This window comes from Nicotiana attenuata, unplaced genomic scaffold (assembly GCF_001879085.1).
Source record: "Nicotiana attenuata strain UT unplaced genomic scaffold, NIATTr2, whole genome shotgun sequence".
NCBI classification, from domain to species: Eukaryota; Viridiplantae; Streptophyta; class Magnoliopsida; order Solanales; family Solanaceae; genus Nicotiana; species Nicotiana attenuata.
The window spans coordinates 15,940-36,626 of record NW_017674988.1 but is presented as its reverse complement, the minus strand read 5'-3'; the positions used below and the strand labels follow the sequence as shown (position 1 = coordinate 36,626).

At 37.4% G+C, this 20,687-nt stretch overlaps 1 protein-coding gene across 1 annotated transcript in view; it reads left to right on the top strand.

Moving 5' to 3' along the window:
• LOC109219547 (D-lactate dehydrogenase [cytochrome], mitochondrial) overlaps window positions 1-20,165 on the top strand; it is a 31,482-nt gene extending 11,317 nt beyond the window's left edge. Inside the window, exons 8-18 of the mRNA XM_019384003.1 lie at window positions 4,702-4,738; window positions 4,807-4,868; window positions 6,541-6,637; window positions 12,132-12,206; window positions 12,749-12,857; window positions 14,594-14,703; window positions 16,896-16,958; window positions 18,132-18,211; window positions 18,316-18,446; window positions 19,677-19,720; window positions 19,828-20,165. Of these exons, the coding sequence (XP_019239548.1) occupies window positions 4,702-4,738; window positions 4,807-4,868; window positions 6,541-6,637; window positions 12,132-12,206; window positions 12,749-12,857; window positions 14,594-14,703; window positions 16,896-16,958; window positions 18,132-18,211; window positions 18,316-18,446; window positions 19,677-19,720; window positions 19,828-19,947 (928 nt within the window). The 3' untranslated portion in view covers window positions 19,948-20,165. The remainder of the gene's footprint in view (window positions 1-4,701; window positions 4,739-4,806; window positions 4,869-6,540; window positions 6,638-12,131; window positions 12,207-12,748; window positions 12,858-14,593; window positions 14,704-16,895; window positions 16,959-18,131; window positions 18,212-18,315; window positions 18,447-19,676; window positions 19,721-19,827) is intronic.
• The last annotated feature ends 522 nt before the right edge of the window (window positions 20,166-20,687 follow it).

Sequence of the window (20,687 nt, the reverse complement as noted above, 5' to 3'; positions counted from 1 at the left end):
TTTGAAGTATTGAAATATATATATATATATATATATATATATATATATATATATATATATATATATATATATATATATATATATATATATATATATCGCGATGTATTGACAACGCTATGGGTTCCAACACAAAGAATCACAGCAGTAAGGGAATCTAACCCGTTAAAACGCTTGAATTGATGACAACAAATAAACACAGCAACCAGAAAGTGCACGACATCACACTTCGTACTTTTACACTCACAGAATATCGACAGGGGATCTCCTGGGATCCCGTCCCGTAGTCCCAAACGTAAGTACTTGGGGGATCTCTTGGTATCCCGAGGATCTCTTGGTATCCTAAATATATGTGCTGGGGATCTTCTGGTATCCCGGGGATCTCTTGGTATCCTCAATATATGTGCTGGGGATCTCTTGGTATCCCGAGGATCTCTTGGTATCCTCAATATATATGCTGGTGATCTCTTGGTATCCCGAGGATCTCTTGGTATGCTCAATATATGTGCTGAGATCTCTTGGTATCCTCAATATTTATGCTAGGGATCTCTTGGTATCCCGACCCAACAATATGAACAATAACATCCCGGCAAGGGAATCAACAATATGAACAATAACATCCCGGCAAGGGAATTCAACAATATAAACTATACATCCCGGCAAGGGAATCAACAGTATGAACAACAACATCCCGGCAAGGGAATCAACAATATGAAGAATAACTTCCCGGCAAGGGAATCAACAACAATCCAACAATCCAATCACAAGGAAGTTCCCACCACCAAGAGTATGATTACCTAGCAACACGAAAATCACAGAGAAACTAAGAAGCACAATAACCTCAGCAAACAACAAAAAAGACAGCTAATTCAATTAAGGCAATTAAGGCCAAGTAACAGGTGAGAGTTAGAGGAAGGCTAACAACATCGTATGGAGCATATAGAGGTAAATTATGCAATTAGATAACTCAATCATAACAGAATACTTCCCATATGATGAACATAAGGACCTAAGAACTCTAAAGGCAATTTTCCCACAAATAAGTTCGAGCACACACTCGTCACCTCGCGTACACGGACTACAATTAGCATGGACGACTCAAATCCTAAGGGGAAAGTCCCCCACACAAGGTTAGGCAAGATACTTACCTCAAAGACGACAAACCGATACTCTAAAATGAACTTCTCGGGTGAAAAGACCTCCGGACGGCTCAAATGTAACCAAATTAACTTCAAAGCACATCTCTCACCTTCTTTAGCCGAGGGTCTATCGGAAACAGTCTCTCTGCCCTTCCAGGGTAGGGGTAAGGCTGCGTACATCCTACCCTCCCCAGACCCCACTTGTGGGACCACACTGGGCTGCTGTTGTTGTTAACTTCAAAGCACAAATAAAACACACAAGAAACTATTCTGGATCATAAAGTCTCAATCTTTAACAAAAGCCAAAAATTGGTCCAAAAGTCGACCCCCGGGCCCGCGCCTCGGAACCCGACAAATTTTACAAAATCCGAATACCCATTCCAATATGAGTTCAACCATACAAAATTTATTAAATTCCGATACCATTTGGCCCCTCAAATCACGATTTTTCATTTTAGGAATTTTCTTCAAAAACCAACATTTTACTCAGCCCAAATCACAAATTAAATGATAAAAATGAAGACAAATTCATGGAATATGTTTGATTCTAGGTGAAGAACACTTACCCAATCAATTTGTGTGAAAAGCCCTCAAAGAATCGCTCAAAACCGAGCTCCACAAGTCAAGTTATGGTGGAAATGGTGTAACCCTCGATTCGGAAATTATATTCTGTCTGCCCAGATTTTGTACATTGCGATCGCGGAAGGAATGATGCGATCGCGTAGGAGGAAAATAGTCACTGTCCAAAAATGTGCTACGCGATCGCGGAAGGGCTTATGCGATCGCGTAGTAAAGGAACTTTCTGCTGCCCAAAGCTACTCTTCGCGATCGCAAGGAGAAACGCGCGATCGCGTTAAAGGAAAAATTTGTTGCCCAAAAGGAAGAACTATGCGAACGCAGACATAGAAGATGCGAATGCGAAGAAGGAACACACAGAGTTCCGCGATCGCGAACATGGTCATGCGAACACGATGAACAATTAATACCTCCTCCAAAATTACTCTTCGCGATCGCGGAGGAGCAGACGCGAACGCGTAGAAGAAAACCAGCTGACAGATAACAGCAGTTCAAAAACAAGGGAAAATGGCCCGTATCCCACCCGGAACACACCCGAGGCCTTCGGGACCTCAACCAAACATGCCAACATATCCCATAACATCATTCAAACTTGTTCCAACCCTCGGAACGCTCAAAACAACATCAAAACACCAATTTAACATTGGATTCAAGCCTAAGAACTCCAAAAACTCTCAATTTACGCTTTCGATCAAAAAGTCTATCAAACCTCGTCCGAATGGCCTGAAATTTTGCACACACGTCACATTCAACACTACGGAGCTACTCCAACTTCCGGAATTTCATTCCGACCCTCGGATCAAAATCTCACTATCGAACTGGAAACTTCAAAAATTCAACTTTCGGCATTTCAAGCCTAAATTAGCTACGGACCTCCAAAACACAATCCGAACGCGCGCCTAAGTCCAAAATCACCATACGAAGCTGTTGGAATCATCAAAAATTAATTCCGGGGCCGTTTACTCAAAAGTCCAATTCCGATCAAATTCTCACCGCTTAAACTCCCAAAACTAGATTCCTTCTTTCAATTTGACTCTGAATCATCCGTTAACTGAATTCAACCATGCACGCAAGTCGATACTCGTATTATGAAGCTGTTCCAGACCTTACGCCGCTGAATGGAACTTAAATTCTCAAAACGACCGGCCGGGTCGTTACAAATTGCTACTCAAAAGTGCTTTTCAAATTAAGTAGCCAAACACAAATTGTTTCTCACCAAAAGTACCTTTTTGAAAAACAATTTTGAGAAAACCACTTCTCAAAATAAGTTGAATTTAGAAGCTTGGCCATATAGGCTATTATTCAAAGTCAAATCTTTTTATGAGAAGTTGCTGGTGAGAGAGTAGACATGTTTTCCTCGCTTATTGGTTTGTATTCCAAGGGCGGCCAGGAAAGTGCTATTTTTGTTGTTGTTGCGTATTTGGTAGCAAGGGGATCGATTATGATAGTTGAGAATCTAAGCATGAGAAATATTACCTATGTTAGCTGGTATATATGTGCAAATTTTCGGGTGAAGAAGTTGATCTTCTTTTGGTGCATTAGGGTGGCGTTGGGTATGTGGAGGGTAATCTTGAATTGGTTTGATAAATAGCGAGTGATGCAAGGCACTGACAAAGATGTGTTGCACGACGGGGCTTGTAGAAGTAGGAGAAGAAGATAAAGGACATGGACGGTTGCTAGCTAGCTCTTATGTAGGTCGTATGGAGGAAATTATGAGAGCATTCGAGGGGATTGTAAATGATTTTGTACACTTGAGGAATTGTCGTTTGTTTTTGATTGCTTTTTGGTGCACCCATGAGATTCCTATTTGTATAGATGACTGAGTGTAGAGAATAATGTTTTGTTGTAGATTCTTCACTTTTTGGTATACCTCTTGTACATTGGAAGATATTTTCAATGTTAATAAAATTATTTACCTTATTAAAAAAACATGGCATTTCTGGTGATTGGTAAGCTTTAAAAAGGATAATCATTGTCATTCAATGTAAGGATAGAAACAACCTTGTCTAAGAGAGAGAAGACATGATTTTCCCAAATTCAGCCTGAAATATGTTAAACCCATATCTTACCAATTTTTAATCCACTTTTCTATGGTTAAAAATGGGCTCAATCCACATTTGACCCATATTTTAATGTCACTCACCAACTCGTTTAAGTGCGAGCGGGTTGGTAAAATATGGGTATGAATTGTGCCAATTGTCAGCACTATGTTCGGCATTGCAAGAAATAAGGACGTCATCTTCAAATAAGAGGTGTGTGACTCTGATAATTCTTGACCCCTAAGCACCTTTGTTTCCAAATTAATAGATACTGCTTGTGATAATTTCTTGACCCCCAAGCACCTTTGTTTCCAAATTAATAGATATTGTGTGATTCGTAGTCACAATTTTAAATTTAAACCATGAAACATTAAGTTAGGCATCTTGGAAATAGAACTACTAGCTTTGGACTATCTACTTATTATGTGTCGTGTTAAGTTTCTACATGTGGTGGACTTAGAGCCGATTTGGCTTAGCTTCAAAGAGTAGCTTTTAAGCACCAAGTGCTGAAAAGCACTTTTTAAGTGTTGGAGCTGATTTTATTTTATGAAGAAGCAGTTACACGTTTGGGTAGAAGTGCTGAAACTGAAAATAAGTCGTTGAACAGCAATTTGGAAAACTGATGTGATTGCATAAAAAAATTTGCTCCTCCTCATGTTCTATCTCCATATATTCTTCATTAAGTCGTTAAGCTTCTTTGTCCTTGACCTTTACATTTACCTAGTAGTTCTTGAGGATTCATCTAAAGTAGCCCCACAAAAAATGCAAGAGGAGGAAGTTGGCTACGCCCGTTGATAGTTTTGAAATATATTATATCGCAATTTGGATAAAAAAGTTCTCTAACTGTGGCCCCATAAATATTGGATTTACTATTATCTTGGTTCTGTTGATCTTAAATTCGCTATTCTTTGGGTCGTTTCCAACTAAGAGTTTTCTCTCTTAGCATGTAGGTATGGTACAATGCGGGATAACGTCATCAATCTTAAGGTTGGTAAGTTGATATCAAAGGCTTGTATTGATGGGAGAGCCAAATTTTAGATATAGTTCTCTTGCAGGTTGTTCTAGCTGATGGAGAAGTTATGAGGACTGCATCTCGTGCCAGAAAAAGTGCTGCTGGGTGCGTTTTCTTACATTAGTCTCGATGTTTCGTCACTTGATATCCTTTTCTCTTTGACAGTGTTGTCAAAGGCTCATTTAAGGCGCGCTTAAGCCCTAAAGCTCAGAAAAGAGCGCGCTTCGCTTAGGCTGCGCTTCAGTGTAAGCAAGGCACTAAGGCGTGTGCCTTATTTCCCATGAGTTCTATCTTGAATCGGGCAGTACTAAACAACAATAATAATTTAGTTGTTGAGTAAAAAACATCATGAGTGAATTTGTTACTCTTTTTTCTTGAATTACATATATATTTATTTCTTTCCTTCGTTGCGCCTTTTTTTTAATAAAGCCTACATTTTAATTGCGCTTTGCGCTTAAAGCCCCAATAGACCTAGAGCGCTTTTTAGAGCTTTTCGCTGTTGACGACACTGCTCTTCGAACAACTTGATCTTGTTTTAATATCCTTAATGAAGAATGAAAATAGGTGATGCCATTTTCAATCATATAATAGCTGGATGCATAGGCATCTTCACTGTAATGATAATGCTGTTAGCTCTCATTATTTACCATTATTTCTCTTGATAATTTAGTAAATACGAAATTCCATTAATGTCAACGAGGAAGGTGAGCTTCTAGGAGTCAGCCTCTTAGCCTCAGGTCAACTTAGATAGACATGGATTTCAAACTCCAGAGAGTCTTTCCTTTGTCTTAAGATTATGAATTTTGAAAGTAGCATTCATGTTTAAACATTTTTCAAGTACGTACCCAACCAGTGAATCTTGAACATGTTTCTGGATAGTTGATATGGGTCATATGCTGATGAATATTTAAATATAAATTCCATAATACAACCAATTTATTTGATAATGTTAAGATTTTATTGATGTATGGTTGGGAGAAAGAGACTCCCATATTTAAGAAGTGTACAAAAGTAATAGTTTTAGATAAAAGTATGACTCTTTACAAAGAGCATTCGGTTATCTGCACTATTTGGGATCTCATACGTGCTCCAAAGGTTTATACTTTATAAAAAGCCATAAGTATTCCTCTCATCTGTGCAGAGCTATTCACTATGCATTTGAAAGCTTGTCGGTTTCTCTCTCTTGATATTGCACATAAGTGCCAAATGGACTACTTCCCAACTCTAGATCTTCTCCTTTTTCTCATAAACGCTCAACTAGGGGCTAAGCCTTTGGCTGTATCCAGCATCACCCATTCCATTTCAAAGAGTTTCCAAATTGTAGTCCACAATCAATGCACCAAATTGCTATGAAATGGTGACATGACCAGTAAACTGCAGCTAATGCATTTGGTTAATTTTATACTTATGCAATGATCCTTTGAAAACATCGTTAATATCAAACATTCTGCTTGACTGACTGAGATGATGCAGATATGGATGAGTAGCTAGTACTGCATCGTCTTATGTAGGATACAATAGGCTTTTCCGTTATCACACTTCTATTAGTTGTTCATATAGACTCCTCTGTTCTATCATTCTGAAGAAATATGATGACTATTGATATGCATAGACTTTCTGAATGATCATTGAGTGTTTCTTGTGTTAAAAATCTGTAGTATCTTTTGCTTTCTCAGTTACAATGTTTTAATTTTGGTATCAGTTTCTGATTGTACTGTTTACATTAAGAAACTGTCTAGCTAGCATTCATTAAAAGTGGTGAAACTGCTTGTTGCAGGTACGATTTGACACGCCTGATGATTGGAAGTGAAGGCACTTTAGGCGTTATAACTGAAATAACCTTGCGCTTGCAGAAACTTCCACAGTCTTCAGTGGTATTTTACTGTTTTTACTTTTCCTTGATGTAGATATTCTCAAGTACGAGTCCTGTTTTTCGCAAAATTCAACTCTGTAAATGTTTTCAACGTACTAGGGGAATATCTAATTACATTCAGACATTCTACTGTGGGAGAACTTATAATCAATATATGGTCTTCTGAACAAATGGTAAAGTGAAACTTGAATGTTCTCATTCATGATAATTAAATATCTTTACTGATCAAGAAAGAGTGATATTTGACACTTGTTCATACTATCACATGGCTATGTCTAGTGCAACGGATAGAAAGACTTCCACAGCTATTTACGAAGACCAACTTTCTGAAAAAATATTTTTCTATTTGTCGATGCAGAGTCTGTAGATCAATCCTCAAATTTGGGTGGGAAGGAAAAGAAATAGGTCACTTATCAATTCTGTCTCCTGTCACAACGTTAAGCTTAATTTTACCCCACTCTGAATTATGCAACTTGAAATGGGTAGGGGTCGTGGGTTTGGTTTCACTGAACATCGTTGGATAACAATATGTAAACGGTCTAGCAACTTTGAGATCAAGATTGTATCTGACCTAAAAAAAGAGAGAGATTGTGAGCCCGTTTGGATTGGCTTAAAAAAAGTGGGTTTTCAGCAGAAATAACTTTTAAGCCAAAAAACAATAAGTTGGGGTTGCCCAGCTTATTGCTTTTGGCTTGTTTTAAGTAATTTTTAACTTTGCCGAACACTAAAAAAAGCTAAAAAGAGCTTAAAAGCTGATTTGATCAGCTTAAAAGCCAATCCAAACACCCTCTGTATCTGACCTAATTCTATTGTGGAATTCGGTTGAAGTTGATTCTAGTTATGTTTATCCATTTTGTATTTGACCTCAGATTGTTAAAAATTAAATGCTATTTGGGATTCAATTCAATCCTAGCTTGTCAAATTCATTACCTTGATTATTATTTTCGAATTTTATATGGGAAGAGGTGATATATACTGTGTCATATGGTTTTATGACTTCATCGAGGGGCCGAGGCATAGTGGTGTCAATCTGACATGAACACCGGTGCCACCAAATCCAGTCAACACCTGATGGGTGTTTTCAATTTAATTTTTTTTCTAGCAATCGTTGTTTTTGTTAGAAATATAACTTGGGAGAAAGAGTTGATGGGAAAGAGTGACCTTAATATGTCATGCTTCTATCTATTTATATACAGAGTTTACGATGAGAATATTTACACTTGTCCAATGTGAGACACTTTACAATACTATAATAGTTTATTTAATATCTAAAACTCCCCTTGAAGCCGGTGCATATATATTATATGTGCCGAGCTTGTTACATGTATATAACTAACTATAGGCCTAGGAGAGACTTGGTAAACCTGTCTACAAGCTGATCATTAGACTCTACAAATCTTGTGACAATATATCCTGAAACGCAAAACCTTGCCAGAATCTGACTGGTATGCCGGAATCCTAGTTCTGGTTGTCAACAAATTCAGAAAAGATGATGGGTAGTCTCAGAATGAAGAGACGAGTCTCACTGAAGAAAGAATCTCGCCGGAAAGCGGCTGAAATGTCTCTCATGCGGCAGCGTGTGAGGCGAGCTTACTGGAAAAATCAGAGGCTGGCGCGTGAGGGCGAGTGGAAGCTTCGACGGGCTGGGGTTTTTGGGGTTTGGTCGCATAAGGGTTTCGGATGTGTTGGTGGTACTGGTATATGCGAAATACTCCTGGAATAGTGATGAACCCTCGAACAGTGATGTAGTTGCCGGAAAATCACTCGGCAATGGATTTTCTCTTCTGCAATCGTTAGATAGTTATGTATTATGCATATCAGTAGTCTAGTCCTACATTGGAATAGGAGTAATATGTACTATGTAGAGCATAGCTATAAATAGGGCTTCTTGTAGTATATTGAAAAGTGATCTCAATAATACTCCCTCCGTTTCAAGTTATGTGAATCTATTTCCTTTTTAGTCCGTGCCAAAAAGAATGTCCCCTTTCCATATTTGGAAATATTTTTTTTATGCAATAATTTATAGCCACAGAAAATATTTGTGCCTCATTTTACACCACTAGTTCAAAAGTTTTCTCTTTTTTATTAAATTCCGGTCCCAATCAAAGTTCATATAAATTAAAACGGAGGAGTATAATTTTTCAGTGCTCTCACATGGTATCAGAGCAACCTTGAGAGATTCATCGCTTTGCAAAAATACTAGCGACTCCAGGAAGAAAAAATCAGTTAACTTTAAAATTTTCCGGTGACCGCAAGTCTGTCTGGTTAAAAGTCCTTTTTTTGCTGGTGTTGTGCAAAAACTGATACCACCATGAGGTAAATCAGCCTCCGGCGACCAACCTTCTCCGGCAGAAACCCTCAAACGTGCCCTCACGCCGCAGGCAGAATTTTCTCCGGCAAGATTCCAACTCACGCGTCGGTGCGTGAGGCACTCTCCGGCCATTTTTTGACAAAATTTCTTCTAGACAGTTGGTTCGCGAGGTTATTCCGAGCCTACCTGATGTTGAGCATAATTTCATATATTTTGATAATATTTACTTTGCATTTTTACCGTTTTTTGATTGTATTTTATATTGTATATGCATAATTTAGTTTGAGTATTGAGCTTTATACTTATTTAGGTGTTAATTGATAATGTAGGTATATTGGAGAGTGAATACAAAATTTTGGAGGAAAAAAAAAGAATGAATTACTAATAATCACATAATGATTACTTGGTAAGTAATCATTACATGATGATTGGTTGGTTAATAAAGTATAAGTCAATTGAAAGTTAGGCAGCGAGAATTGAATTCTTGTTGTCTCCTCTTTGAATTCTTGTTGCCTAACTTTCAATTGACTTATACTTTATTAAGCAATCAATCATCATGTAATGATTACTCACCAAGTAATCATTATGTGATGATTGGTAATTTATTCTTTTTTTTTTCTCCAAATTTTCATATTCACTCTCCAATATACCTACATTATCAATTAACACCAAATAAGTATAAAGCTCAATACTCTAACTAAATTGGGCATATACAATATAAAACACAATCAAAAAGCGGTAAAAAAGCAGAGTACATAATAGCAAAATTATGCTCAACATCACTACCTATCCAGGTTACACCAAATTCCGACAACTTCTTTATTTTCCAGCAATTCGTTGCAGATTTCGGCTACTAATTTTCGGCGACTACATTGTCCTTTTTCTGCTGTTGCTTGACTGTTTTTTGTGACTTCTTGATTGTTTGATTATTTGGTCTAAAAATGGCTTTGAGCTTTGATGTATTTGGTTCTGAAAACACGGGTTCTGGAAATTCAAGCTTCATAATTACTTCAGAGCCCTTAGTGGAAAGTTCAAACTATTTAGCTTGCGCTTCCTCTGTTGAGTTGTGGTGCAAAGGTCAAGGTGTTCAAGATCACTTAACCAAATAGGCCAGTGAGGGAGATGAAAAGGCCAAAGCACTTTGGGATAAGATCGATGCGCAATTATGTAGTATCCTGTGGCAATCTATTGATCCCAAGTTGATGCCCTTGTTTCGTCCATTCCAAACATGTCATTTAGTTTGGGGAAAGGCTCGCACTTTATATACTAACGACATATCTCGTTTCTATGATGTAGTATCGCGGATGACAAACTTGAAGAAACATGAATTGAATATGTCTACTTACTTGGGACAAGTACAGGCAGTCATGGAAGAAGAATTTGAGAAGTTGTTGCCAGTTTCTGCTAATGTTGAAAAGCAACAAGAACACCGACAAAAGATGTTTCTAGTTCTTACACTCGCTGGACTTCCTAATGACCTTGATTTAGTATGTGACTAGATTTTAGCTAGTCCTACTGGCCCTACTGTTGATGAATTATTCTCTCGGCTGCATCGCCTTGCTGCATCGCCTAGTCACACGATAATCTCATCACAGATAGTTGACTCCTCTGTTCTCACATCCAAGATAGTGAAAAATCGAGCATCTCAGACTATGGAGAATAGACAAGGAGGTGGTCGTTTTGGAATGTCTCGACCCAAGTGTTCTTATTATAATAGGCTTGGACATACCCATAAGGTGTGTTACTCTTTGCATCCCAATAGAGCTGATTTTATATATCCCAACTGCATCCCAATGACTGTCACAAGGAGAGTCCATAAACCAACTTACAACTCTAATAAGGAAATATCAGGCCTAGTCATTGTGAGGTAATTCAACTTGCCAACCAACTGCCTATATCTTCCGGGAGCGCTAATAGGCTCCCCCGTCCTAGCAGAAGTTTGGCATTTGGATCCATAGGAGTGTCAATGGGTCTACAACCCATCACTCCTGTCTCCTCAAGAATGTCTAAGGGATACTTCTGCTGTGAAAAAAATACCTGAGCTACATTGAGCGACCTCAATACCTAGAAAATACTTCAATCTGCCCAGATCGTTAGTCTGAAGTGTTGAAAAAGATGTTGCTTCAAACTAGTGATACCATCTTGATCATTGCCGGTAATAACGATATCATCAACATACACCACTAAATAAACACACAAATTTGAAGCAAAATGCCGATAAAACAGAGTGATCAGCTTCACTACGAGTTATGCCAAAGATTATTTTCTCATTAAACGCTCTGATATCGTGTGAGAAAGAAGAAAACGCAGGTTGATTGTTCCGTCAAGCCATTGGGGTTTAAATAGCTAAGCATGCATATTCTAAGAAAGGAAAGAAAATCATAATTATAGGGGTAAATTGAGTTATACTATATTTACAAGGTCCTAAAATATTAGAGTCCCTCCGTTTCAATTTATTTGAATCTATTTGACTGGGCACGAAGTTTAAGAATTTTTTTTTTTGAACTTGTGGTATAAAATGAGGCACATATATTTTGTGTGGTATAAATCATTGCATAAAGGTAAATTGTTTTCAAATATGGAAATGGGTCATTGTTTTTGGCATGGACCGAAAAGGAAATAAGTTCACATAAATTGAAACAAAGGGAGTAGAATCTTTGAGATTCTAACATCTCCATAGGTCATAAATCCATCGGAATAGATATTCAAATAAACCTATAAATAAATGATAACATCGATTTTTCATAATATGACCGGGAATTTTTGGAGACTTGAAAAATTTTGAGGTAAGATTACATACTTCCCTAATGCTGTCAAGACTTGAAAGAACTTGATACTAAATGCATACTACCCTGTTGTTATGGAGACCTGAAAGAACTTCAGGTTCTTGTGGCCTCAGGCTTGTCTGTGAAACTAGGCCTTATTGGTGCTATATGTGCGATTATAAATTCTTGAATGTGCTGGGTTTGATCTATAAATTGTCGCTAAGGATTGATGCAATAAATTTGTTCTGTAGTAGGACACCCTGTATCTCAGTTAAGTTAGAAACTTAATCATTCTTTTCATGTTAGTCCCTACTATTAGGCCAGTCTGTGTACCCCTATTTTAGAGAGAGTTGTGTCTTCTCATATTGTGCTGTAAATAGCTTTATGTTGAACTTGCATTTTTCATGATATTTGTACAGGTTGCAATGTGCAACTTTCCAACAATTAAAGATGCTGCAGACGTTGCTATAGCCACTATGCATTCTGGTATACAGGTCAGAACTCAACTAAATGCATTAGAATAATCATAATACAATTCTAATGAAATTTGTTGGACCAGTCTCCTAATATATATGTACTGTTCTCTGCATGGCTACATGAACTTCTTTGACAGATTCCAACTAGTTTCATGTAAATCAAACTATGCCTGATTAAACTGATTAAATATGGGACTCATTTCCATTAAAGATTTTAGAAAGTTCTTTTGTTTATGAGTAACTTAAGATTAAGCCAATGTTTAATAGATTTAAACGTTTCTAATTATCGTCTTAGTGTAAGAAATTCCATTCAGTCACATCTCCAGAGGATATCAAATAGGTTAACGTTTTTTGAATCTTTATTTTCTTTCATGCTTCCATTTGGTTAAACTGAACACTGTAATTGTACTCGGCAGAGTTAGCGATGGAGCTCATTTTTGTTGTTTAGTTCAGCAATGGGGAAATTGAGGGCCTCTGACTCTACATTTTTGACAATTCAAAATAGAAACCATAACTTTCTTTTGGTGAAAGAAGTAATTCTTTGTTCCAATGCACCTTAGGTGTCAAGAGTGGAGCTCTTGGATGAAGTTCAAGTGAGAGCAATCAATCTTGCAAATGACAAAAAATTGCCGGAGGTTCCAACTTTGATGTTTGAATTTGTAGGCACAGGTGAAGTGTGCAAGTTTGATATAAAGAGTCCTGTCTGTTTTATTTTTATGGTATGAATACTAAAACTTCTGTTAATCTCCGTCTCACCATATAATTGTTTAATGCCTAGTTTAACTTGTGTTATAATCTTTAATCTCATAAGCAGTAGTAGAAGACAGCATACCAACAAGATTTTTTCCAAAAAAATATTTTTATAATAGTTGTGTCCGTGCCAGCTCTCACGCATCCTGAGTAATCCACCGGTTACCTGCTATCTCTCCACTAGAACATGTATCAGGTAACTTTTTCCACCAAAACTTAGATAGATGGAAAAAAATTACATAGCTTGTTTTCCTCCGTTGGGATTTGAACAAGCGTCTCTCTCATGGTCCATTCCAATTTCATTGACTATTACGCCACAACCTCAGAGTTGCATCAGTTGGCTTCCTGGGAATCTCCTTTTCCTTTTATGCTTCATAGTTCATAAATGAGAATTTGCTTGCTTCTGTAATTCTATTGACAATTTTTGATAATAAAATACTAATAGGTAGCATTTGGATGGAAGGATTTGGCCTTACCAAAGTCCTACTTCTTTGGCCGGACAATCGTTCCAAGTGATGATGGCCATGCATTTAGCACATCTGGAATGATGTCCCAGGAGGCGCCATTTAATTGCCCTATCTTGTTCAGTCCCTTATCGGCCAAGATGATGGAAGCTTCCTTGTCAAACCACTCCTCTCCTTCCTCTTCTTTCTCTCTCTCCAGCAGTCCTTAAGATATCTTATTCACTTGAACTCAAGCAGTATATCCCCTCTTCCCTGTCCGCACTCTCTTTTTCATCTTCATTCCGCACTCTCCTCCTCCGCTCTTTCTCCTCCCTCTTTTCCAGAATTCCACTTCCCTTTCTGTCTGGTATATATCGAGTTTGCTTAATGCCAGATTTTATGTGCTAATGAGACTAATAGTTGATACGAAAAGCCTTAACTTGTTGTGCTGTCTTTATTTTTCTTTTGTCATGTATTTTTGAAAAAAGATTTTTAATTGAAACCTTACAGTACACAGATCTGATTTTGGTGGAATCAGATTTGTTTATTTCTAGATGCTTACTGATCCCTAGTCATTATCCGAACAAGCTATTAGAAATTAAATTATGAATTCTTTGAAGGTTGTTGATTTATAAATCTGATCGAACAAGTTGCTTTCAATCTTTTATAATATGAGGCAAAGTTTCCAATAGATGATCAGTATAGGTGTAAACTCAAGCACCTTACTGAGAATAGTAAGTTAAGAAGAGACAATTCAGATAACCTGTGATAGGAGTGCATATAGATTAACCAGACAACAACAACAACAACAACATATACCCAGTGTAATCCCACATAGTGGGGTTTGGGGAGGGTTGTGTGTATGCAGACTAAGTCTTACCCCTACCTTGTGGAGATAGAGAGGCTGTTTCCAGTAGACAATATAGATTTACCAGAGTTTTAACAAATTATTCCTTCCAGTAGATTAGGAAGATTGACCCTTTCTTTTGTCTTTAGATGGGGTAGAGGGATTAAAACTCAGTTGCAGAACACATTGAACTTCCAGCTGGCCCTTTTCAAGGGTGCCTCTGAAGATTACTATGATATGCACTCTGAATATTCGCGATTGAACCTAACTATTGTTTTCATTGTGGGGTTCTGAGTGAACATACTAACTATACTGATGCCACTTACCTATTGTTTAACTAGCTACTGATTTTTGTGATCTATCAGAAGCGTATTCACGTGAGCAAACACGGATTGTTCAGAAGATAGCTTCTCAGCACAATGGCTCTGATTTTGTTTTCGCTGAAGAACCTGACGAGAAAAAGGAACTCTGGAAGGTACTTCATTGTCTTAGTTCTGTCTATTCAATATTATAACTTTTTTACGTTCTGTTTCTATTCAATTTTTCATTATAAAAGTACCTTTGCTTGTGTTTTTAGTTCTGTCAAACTAGATCTTAGAAAATGAGGGGCTAATATTAGTGTTTGCATTAACATGGATATGTTGTATGATATTTCAAGTAAATGACAGCTAGCAATGATAACTTCTATAAAAGCCCTACTCCTCCTATAGTCTCAAAAAATAAGAAAAGAATATGAAAACCTTTCCAGATTTCTGGTCTTATGCTGTCTTGTTTAAAAGAAAATAGACTAGCACAATAAGAGCTTGTTAACATTTGTAGAGTAATGATTTTAGTATCATTTGCTCATAATAAAATATGATTTTTCCCCCCAACATCTAGCTGGTAAGATGGAAATGTTTTGAACAATGATAAGGCTTCTCGTGGATGGAGCATGCAAGTTTTGTAGCTAAACACCCAAGTTATTGAGTACCTCCCAATAATTGCAGTTCGTAATCTTATTCCTATAGATCATCCAACTTACCTTTGTTCAAAAAGAACCACGAAAGGAGGAGAAATACAGACAACTCAATACAGATTCAATTAATTGAGAAAAATATCTTTCCTACTAAAAATGAAAAGGCAACAAAACCATGGATGTAAATTTGGAAAAATAGAATTCCTGAATTTGTTTTGTTGTACAATTGTAATTTTCTAGTTCTCATCATTCTTACTATGATTGGAAGGTGAAAAGTCGAGTCCGTGTGATTCTCCCTTATTCTCTGTACTGCTCATTTATGTCTTTATGAGTTCCCCATGATAGCTTCATGTAACATGGTAATCTCACCCCTTTGATAATTGAATAAATAGAGGAGCAATATTTTTGCTTGAGCATGCTTTTGTCAAAACTTTGAAAAGATGTGCTTCGAGTAGTAGTTTTACGTTCTTCTCTATGCAATAAATTGTCATGTAAGTTTTTTGTAAAGAAAGAGGTTCAATCTTTTTCCTAAGAATCATGTTTGAAACCTGTGACTGGGACAATTGCTTAATTTCACTTTATACTTTTTTTACTGCATCATAGTCTTCAAAGTAAGGTTTGCCTGGTGCCTTCCGAATTCTGTCAATCCTTAATAGATACAATTATGAAAATTATGATCATATCCTTCGAAAATTTCTAGGAAGTACTGTCTTTCAGCCCAGTATTACTCTCCTAACTACTTCCTTCATTTGGCTGTCATCAGCATAGTCGAGTCTCCAATTCCAACATAAACAAGTTGTTACCGGAAACTTTGAAACAAAAACAACTATGCCTCAGTAGTCGGTCCCAAACAAGTTGTGGTCGGCTATATGAATCCTCATTGGCCATTTCTTTTCATTTAAGTTCATCTCAGACCAACGTTATACAAAATAAAAACAAAAACGAACTAGTAGAAGTTCTCTAAATAACTATCCGCATAAAATTTTTTAATGGGGCTAAAAGTTTCCTAGAAAACATTAAGACCTAAAGTAAATGTACTAACATATATGTTGCGCGGACTCTCCGACACAGCTGCCGCATCCGTGTCGGATCCTCCAAAATGTACTACTGTTGGAGGATCCTACACGCGCCCATCGGCATTTTCGGAGAGTCCGAGCAACATAACATGACTTGAACATATTCCCAACTAATTGATATCTCCTATATAGATCTTTTTCTTCCATTGTGCTCTATCTTTCACTAAGGTTCCGAGAAATTGTAAGTCTTTGGAGACTACTTCCTTCTCTACCTCGTCCCCTTTTAACACCTTCACTCACCATGGTTTTACACCTATAGATCGGTGCATCTGGAGGTGGATGCAAGACATGATCAAGCTTTGAAACAAGTGAACCAAAAATAAATTTTCGAACTATCCATTCCACTATAAAAGGTATCCTATTGCTTAGTGAGATTCCACTTCTTACTCTATTAGATGTTTACCACTAAAGGTGAGAAAAAACTTCTTAACCATATAACCCTCATCTCGTCTATGTTGAACAATTTTCTTTCTTCAAATTCCATTTGACTTGGTGTGGATGTGATGGATCATAGTAACTCAGTGACTTCAGCGAAAATGTGATTCCATGTGGTATACAAGCCAACTTTTGAATAGTTAGTAACTGGCTCGTCTAACAATGTTGTTTATTAATTGTTGAATGGCTTCTTCTGTGTAGATAAGAAAGGAAGCACTTTGGGCTTGCTTTGCAATGGAACCTAATTCTGAGGCGATGATAACGGTTTGTTTCTACTGCTAGTTTACACTGAAATGAGTTGAAAACACATGCTCTATGTTTTTAGTTATAAGGTATTAGGTTTGGAAATTTTCATTTGGATCTCAGGTTCATTTGAAATGTTCCAACCACATTACTTTTGTGTTCACGTTTTCTTTCTTGCTTTCATCTATCGAAGTTTATTTAATTCATATGGATATATTTACATTATGATCTTTAGTCCCCCCCCCCACACACAAAAAAAAAAAAAAACCCCACCCGCATGCCACATCCCTCCACCTCCACCCAAAGATGAGGGGAAAAAAGACAAGTATTGCTGAATATAGGGTAATTTGGGAACTTGATGGTGATGCTACCTTCAGATTCATAATTGACACTTACCCTTTAAGTCGTAAATTTCGTTAAATTTAGATGAAATATTATAAATGGATGTTCCTGGAATTGAAAATAAAATCCTAATAGAACTAGATAGCATCTTGGAGCCTATAAATATTCGGAAAGCATTATGCTCATAGTGTCACAGAGGGTTGGTTAGACTTTAGCTTACTTTTCTCGTATGTTTATCGTTCTGTTGCGGAAAATTAAATCTCTTGGAACCTAAATTGTCTATTTGTCATTCTGCCTCCATGTTTGTGGCATTGAGAATCTTCGCTGCCTTGAGGGCTGGGCCGATAACTAAATACAGGATTGTAGTGATGGAAGTTGGCTCATGCACATAATTATTTGTACAAAAAAATGAGCTCCTTGAACCACGTTAGGGCGTTGCCAATCGATATTTGATTTATGCAATAGATAATAAAGACTAGCTTTCAGCAGGCTAACCTGGACACCACGGTTATTAAAAATAATTTAAAAAATAAAAGATAAAGACTAGCTTTCAGATTTTGTTGTTTCTTTCAGTTAAACCCCAACTCGGGGACACTATAATAGGTAATTCCAATAGGAGATGATATATTATTTTCTCATTTCTGCAAAGATACTTATTTTCTATATCAGTTAAAATCCCAACTCAGAAGCACTTTTAATAAGGTGATTCCAATAGGAGATGATATGTTGGATATTTTCTCATTTCTGCACATGTTTTAATTTCTATTAAGTGAGGACATTCTTCTTAACTTGTTAACATTTTTTTTTATTTTCAATTTGATTATCTGAAATACAAACTCGGTTTTGTTGCAGGATGTCTGTGTACCCTTGTCACACCTTGCTGAGCTAATATCAAGATCAAAACAGGAATTGGATGCTTCTCCTTTAACATGGTATGTCTTGTTTGTATAAATTATTGGACTCGACATGTTGGACTTTACGGACATTAAGTTACGAGTTTCTACCTTCTATATTGCTCATTGTTTTTCTTTAACAGCACTGTTATTGCTCATGCCGGTGATGGAAATTTCCATACAGTAGTTCTATTTGACCCTACCAAAAAGGAACAACGACGAGAAGCTGAGAGGCTAAACCACTTCATGGTCCATACTGCTTTATCAATGGAAGGTACAAGTTGCATTTTGGGCTTAGTGATCCTCTCCTTTCCTCTGCAATATCCATCCAACACCTCATCAAAGAAGAAGGAAATATGAAAAGGAAACAAGAAGCCTAGTTTCATATAGGGGTCTTTTGGTTCACATACTAGGTGTGCGGGGATTATAATGTTGGGATTGGTTATACGGTGATTAATAATGAAGGAAATATTATGTGGTAATTAATAATAAAGAGATTCTAATACTCTCTTTTTTTATTCCCCTCCCCTTTGATTCCCTTTGATCCCCCTTTGTTGGAGCTATTGCTCCTTGGTGACTCGAATCCACAACCCTGGGGTTGTAGGTAGAAGGTGTTGACCATCGGAGCAACCCCCTCCTGTTATTCTAATACATGATTACTTACTTTAGAGGGGCATTTTTGTCTTTAATAGTTTATTCCCCGTATTGCTAATACATGTATTCTTATTCCACATTATCCTGCATTTAATTATACAATGATCCCACATGACCTAAAGGGCAGCTCGGTGCACTAAGTTCCCGCTATGTGCGGGATCCGTGGATCCCACATAACTTAATGCGGGTTTTATTTAATACCCACCAACAAATGATGCATTAGATACGCAGCGATTATTTTATTTTAATGCGGTCAACCAAATACTGTTGTGCTGGATTTTATGCTAAGATTAATTATCAAATACTATCAACTAAACAACCTCTTAGTCTTTGAACTTACAATCCATGTGAAAGCAAGATCATAAGGATAAAGTTACCTTGGGCCATGATTAATTCTCTGATCAGTACATCACTACCAGGGTTTGGAAAGATATAGCTAATACAGAAGCTGCAGAGTCTGACCCTTGATCTTTATTCTTACTTGGTCTGCTTGTCCAATAAGCTGAATCGCCAAGAAAAGTTTTCTGACTGACATTGTTCCAATGGGGCAAGAAAGCTTAGCTACCTCCAACTGAATTTGATTCCTGGATTTGTCTTAACCTCTGATATGTTTTCCTGAATTTGTCTCGAAACCTACCAACAAAATTATCTTATGCATGTAATTTGTATGCAAACTTTGAACATGCATGTTGTTTATAGTAACTTGTGCGGCTCTGTCGATTCACCTGAAACTCTTTCTGTTGCTCATTGTGTGGTTCTATGTATAGACTCTTTCCACGGTTTTTACAAGTACCATTTCATCAAAGGCACGTGGATAGTGTTTTACCTTTTTTATTCTTTTGCTGAACAGGCACCTGTACTGGAGAACATGGTGTCGGTACTGGGAAAATGAAGGTATGATGTTTAAACACTTGTCCTTTTGGCTTTTTGATGTCTTACAAATAGGATGACACAATTGTTAACATAAACATCATTATTTTTCTTCTGCATTATATTTTCAGTATCTTGAAAAGGAACTTGGTATCGAGAACCTGAGGACGATGAAAAAGATAAAGGTTGCTTTAGATCCCAACAATATCATGAATCCTGGGAAGCTTATTCCCCCTCATGTTTGCTTCTAAGGCAGTGTGAAATGATATACGTATATTTTTTTCTTCTTTTCCCCGAATTCGTGTTGTAACAATGTATTCTATGTCAGCTCGAGTCTCCTCTGTACTAGCATAGACGTTGCTACTGCAGGATGCTAACAATATATGCAGATTAAATAAGTTTTGTAAGCAGTTGAATTACACAGGAAACATTGCAGCAGTTCATTTGATTGTGTTCATTTTTCTCTTTCTCATGACAACCTTTTGAGATTTAATGGTCTTTCTTGCAGTCAATGTAAATGCTAAACTAAGCAATTTAACCTTGGTCGTTAAAAATTAAAATGAAGATACGTATCATTTAGTCATGGTTAAGTGATAAATGTGTGTATGGAAGATGCATATCTTGCCTTCATTGGCTTGGCTTGGTGTACACACACCCCATTGTTAGCATTATACCTACTTTATTTGAAAATAAGGACTTCTGGGATGATGGCATATTCTCTCCTTCTGTTAGGGGCTGACTTTTTGACATCGGGCATGGCGCGGCTGTGGCAAGGATTGGGCGTGATGGCCATGCCATTGGCCTATGTGCGGGCAAAACGATCATGCGTGCAACGGACACGACATTGTCATGAGGGCTGTTGTGGGCAAGTATTGGCCAAGGTCTTGGGGCAGGCAAGGCATGCTTGGAAAAGGCTTGACAAGGCAGTGTGGGCAATGTTGGGGCGGCATGGCATGGCATGCGTGCCAAAGTCAGTGGCACGGGCACCTCG